This window comes from Carya illinoinensis, chromosome 15 (genome assembly GCF_018687715.1).
Source record: "Carya illinoinensis cultivar Pawnee chromosome 15, C.illinoinensisPawnee_v1, whole genome shotgun sequence".
In the NCBI taxonomy this organism is placed as follows: Eukaryota; Viridiplantae; Streptophyta; class Magnoliopsida; order Fagales; family Juglandaceae; genus Carya; species Carya illinoinensis.
In genome coordinates, this window is record NC_056766.1 from 45,867,974 (window position 1) to 45,873,207 (window position 5,234).

The 5,234-nt window shown below is 34.5% G+C and overlaps 1 protein-coding gene across 1 annotated transcript; it reads left to right on the forward strand.

The window, feature by feature from the left end:
* Window positions 1-240: 240 nt before the first annotated feature.
* On the forward strand, window positions 241-1,512 carry LOC122297043 (UPF0481 protein At3g47200-like). Its single transcript, XM_043106832.1, has 2 exons — window positions 241-456; window positions 571-1,512. The coding sequence occupies exons 1-2, from the start codon at window positions 241-243 to the stop codon at window positions 1,510-1,512; spliced, it is 1,158 nt and encodes a 385-aa protein (XP_042962766.1).
* The last annotated feature ends 3,722 nt before the right edge of the window (window positions 1,513-5,234 follow it).

The following is a 5,234-nucleotide window of genomic DNA, read 5'->3' on the forward strand; positions in this document are numbered from 1 at the left end:
AAACGAAGAGAGACATCGAAGAGTCCAGAACGTGATCAACGTAAGAAATCAGGAACAGTTGTTCCTGAATGTGCGATCCGAATCAACGATAATGAGAGACAAAAGCCTGTTATCATCAGCGGATCCGGCTGGTCGACATTGAAGGTTCCTGCACCTATATTCAAAGTCAACAAAGGAGCTTACATTCCCAAGATTGTCTCCATTGGTCCATTTCATTATAATGAACCAAGTCTACGAGCCATGCAAACTCAAAAAGGGCGATTTCTCGATCGCCTAATTCGAAATCAAACAGGGCAGCCTATCCTTGAAGAAAGTCTTAAAAATGCCATGAGAGAATTGGAGGAAAAGACTAGAGATTTCTATGAAGAAGACTTTCAAGCTATAAAGCCTGATGATTTTGTGCAGATGATGCTTCTTGACGGTTGCTTCATTGTAGAACTCCTGCGTTTATATGAGGTATTAATTAGTTATGCATTCTAATTAAGTTGGTTTTTCGCTCTAATTCTCCTTTAGCAATTATAATCACATGAAGGAAAATTGATCACAACTATACTTCTTGACTTCTTGTAGAAAAAATATGGGGGGGAGCCCATTTTCGAAACACAGTGGACGCTGCCAAATATCTCTCGTGATTTACTTTTGCTTGAGAACCAACTTCCTATGTTTGTGCTGCAGAAGATTTTTGAACTTACTACCTTGAAGGTGGAGGCAAGTCCTGATCTGAATACCCTTGCTCTTGGATTTTTTGAACCCTTGAGACCCGGGAAGGATGGATTTGAAACATTTACGTTGCACAAGCACGCCAATGGCGAGTATATACATCTATTAGCTTTGTTCCACACTACATTAACTTTAGGGAATAACATATACATGCAACAGCCTGCAAAGAGTGAAAAGAAAAAAACACATCTTATGCTTCTTGGGAAAGGTTGGGTGCATAATGCCAAAACACTTCATTATGCTGGTATTCAGTTCAAAAACAATTCTGGTAGCATTCTTGACATAAAGCTTAAAGGCAAGACGCTACAGATTCCAACCATGATCATTGATGATAGCACTGACCCTTTGTTGAGGAACTTGATAGCCTATGAACAAAACAATCGCTCTGCAGCTCCATATTTTTGTTGTCTTGCAGTGTTCTTGGACAGCGTAGTAGATACTGTCGAGGATGTTAGGATTCTTCGTGATGCTGGGATCATCAAACAGGCTAAGGGTGGAGACGAGGAGGTGGCGAATCTTTTCAACAGCCTCACTAAAGAGCTGGTGTTTGATATTGATAAGGAGTACTGCTACATGATCGAGCAAATTGAAAACATCAACCGTCTTTGTCGAGCACACGACACCAGAGTTCGAATTCTCCGTCTTTTTGCCACGTTGAACTACAAGGGATTACTCACAACATACGCTTCCATCCTTGTTACAGTCATCTTTTCCCTTTTTGCAGCTAATTTTGCAAGTTACAGAACCCCAGTTAATCAATACTATTCACCTCCACCTCCACCTTCGTCTTAGGCATAAGCATTACGACAAAAAAAAAAAAAAACACTATTTGAAATGGTTGATGCAAGTTTATCTAGTGGAGCCAACATTGATGATTGAGCCCTGCATTCACACATCATTTAGCTTAGTATTGGTTTTTCAAAAAACTGGGAGTATTCACAATGATCTCATGTAGCAATGTATTTTCTTTTCCTTTTTTTTTTTTAATAAAAAAATCAAGTCGTGTATGCTATGTTGTTGTTCCATTGCATATGTCAATACTATGTGTATTAGGTTTGAATTTTACATCGAATAAATCCATCTTGGAATCAGAAGTTGTTGGGATTTGCTCACAATCCATATTATAGATTGTGACGTCCATAAATTTTCTAATTTATAAAGAAAGGAAAATGTCTTTCTTTAATTTTCTGTCACACACACACACATATCGCGAATACGTGTGACAAAAATGATTTCCTCGAAAGTAAAAGATACATGCGTTTGATTACAATGAATTCCTCCCTTGATGGAGGTATTTTATTATATAATTAAGAGAAATGATATTTACAATTTCAGTATATACAAATTCCACAACACCTTTAAAAAAAAAAGGATAAATATGAGACATACTTGAAAAGTATTTTCCAATGAAAAAAGTTTTATAAATTATTGTGAAAAATATTGCAAAATATTCATTTTCCGGACTTATATTGATCTAACATTATTGGTATATATATTAAATATAATAGCCTTTACAATTTGGGATTGACAAATTATCAACAACTTCTTGAACATTCTTTCCATTTTTTTCTTGGTTCACTATGGAATTCCCGTCCATGTGATCCAGCATGATGGAAAGAGGCCTGTCGGATAGATAGTTCAGAGTATGCAAGGAAATTGAACGATGTACGTACCATTAATTATATGCGCGCGCAGTGTCAAGTCTCAAATGATCATATCTTGTATGATTAATTTTCTTGTAAGGTGGTAGAAATAACACATGCCCAGTAACATATTTGAGACTTATTGGTGATTTAATGTGTTTAAGTCTCAAATAACACATTCCCAATACCCACGTTGTAGACATGGTACTAGGACAGTACAGGATTTTTTGAAGATGTCTTAGCTTTTATATTGGCTGATTTATTTGAACAAAAATTAGCTATGAATTGTGGTGGGCGTAAAATGTTTCAACTAGGAGCAGAATTTTGAAAACTGGTATAAAAAACTTTCTTTTCCCCAAAAATTAGTACACTATACATGCATTAATTGCTATCTACACTACAAGAAAAATAGATTTTTGTAACGAACTTATAGCAACGAAAAGACTATTTTAGTTACTAATAGTCTTTTCGTTGCTATAAATACAACCAAAATTGTCTTTTTGTTGCTATAAATTGGTTACAAAAGTCCATTTTTCTTGTAGTGCTAACTTAACTGTGTTGAGGTAATTAAATAACACGACCACTGCTCAGTATTTATGCAAGTTGGTCATATCCAGCTATCATTGACAATGTGGCTGAATTTGTTTGATTCTTTCTGCCGCCACCCCCCCTTCTCTTTTTTTTTTTCTCAGGCTCGTTGCTTTCAGATTCCCAATTCTCACACACACACGTATATATATATATACACACACTAGGTGTACGTGCGTATCTGTGTTTTCAAACTTGTTTACTTCTCTTAATTATTCATCATGTGTGGAGCGTACGTGTGAAAGATGTGAAATTAATGGGAAAATTCACGTGCTGAATAACTTACATATGAATTAAGGTTTGCATGCGCGCGCGAGACCTTTGGGCTCAATCGATCAGTAGTTCGATTATTGCAGATTTAGAGATAATAATGCAAGTTTAGAGATAAAATGAGCAATAAGAATGACTTCTTTTTCTTTAAAAAACAGGACATGTCGAATCTCAATTTTATTAATAAACCCCCGCTTCATTGGGACAAAGGAATACCTTAACATTCTTCTCACTAATAAATAGGTGATTGCTCTATTAATTTCTTCATTTTATGACCGTTCGAATATTAGTAATGGCCTAGCCAAAATTAAATTTTGACCAAAGTATAGCTAAGTTGCTTAAAAACTCCTACACCAAACTTAACAAACGTACGTGAGTAAATTTGGCCTTTCCCTTTTACACTTGCCAAATTTGACCGGCCCAAACACTGGCCAAATAATTTTTCTTGTATAAAACATTGCTGATTTTACTTATAATAATGAATCATGTCACAATAATTAATGGCTGATTTTGCTTCTAATAAATAGATCACTACCTTTCAAGAAGGTCGTATGCGAAACCTTGCTAGTTATCTCGAAAACAAGATTGGGTGTTTTTTCTAGAATAATGAGGTCATTAATTAGCCTTTTTAAAAAATTAAAAAAAAACCAAAACAAAATCGAAAATAAAAATTAAAACATTCTTGGAACTCTTCCAAGTGGATCCTTCTATATATATCAAATATTTCTTCTATATTGTATTCCTAATCAATTCATCCAATAATTAATAATTAGGAGATAGCTGTTGAAAAAAATAAGGCTGAAAAAAATATTCATTAGAAAGATATGACCGTTAGATAAATATATCAATTGAAAGAATATGACCATTGTAAAAAAAATACCGTTAGAAAATTATATCCGTAAGAATAATATGATCGTTAGAAAATTAATGTATATTTTTTTAATAACAAATAAATATTCAAATTGTAATTAGAATTAAAATAAATGAAAATGCTAAAATCAATATTTTAATATAATAATAATAAATTTTGAGAGTTTATTATTTGATATCGTTGAAAAGTGACTAATTAAATTTATAAAAGTGAATTTTCTAATAAAATTTTAGTGAAATTTTAGCTAGTTTAACGAAGAAGGTGTGACAACCTGATCATTTAAAGAGTTCAAATTTTTAAAAAGATAAATAAAAAAAAAAGTAAAATTTTGTATGATAGAAATGAAATTAAGAATCCTTATCCCTTTCTAAACCGCTAGGTGGTGGCTGGGCGACACCAAATGGCAAATGCGCCACCTAATCTTGTCGTCAATAAGCAAACTTTGAATTGGCCAACACGTGATTATCGGATATGTCATTAAGTTTTTGTTAGTAAAATTATATTTTCACGACTCTTCTATTTCAAAAAAAAAAAAAAAAAAATAGTCCAAAGATTTATTAATTTCTAATTAAAAGGAGCAAACGGAAGAAATCTCAATCAAGCTGGACCCTTGCAGCACATGTGATGATTCGGCCAAAATCGCTAAATACTTGGAACATCTAGATCCAAGACGTACGAAAAGAATGGGAAGAGAAAACACTATTCGGTCGACAAAGACTATGCTCCAGAGCTGGAAACACGCTTTGATACTTAATTACAACCCCTTCATTGGGTTACTTGCTGGTCAGGCGGCGAAACAACCGGGGGAGTCGTTCCAACCAAGGTATCAACTTTACCCCCTTTTTTTCGTTTTTGGTGGTATAAAGAAGAGCCAAATCAAATTACAGCTAGCCTTTCATTCATAATCCGGTGCTTTTTTAGAGAAGGAATATTCTCCCCATTTATATAGCCCCCCGGACATAGCAACTATCTCAAACAACAAACAAAAAGATGGGAAAAGAATCGAAGAAATCGTTGCTTGGAGTGGTGATGTTTTTTGCCGTAATACTGATCATGATCTTACCGAGCATGATCGAGTCCGGTGCAGTCCCTGATCATGGCAGAACTACAAGTACTGGGTGCGATGCTTCGGTTGGAGAATG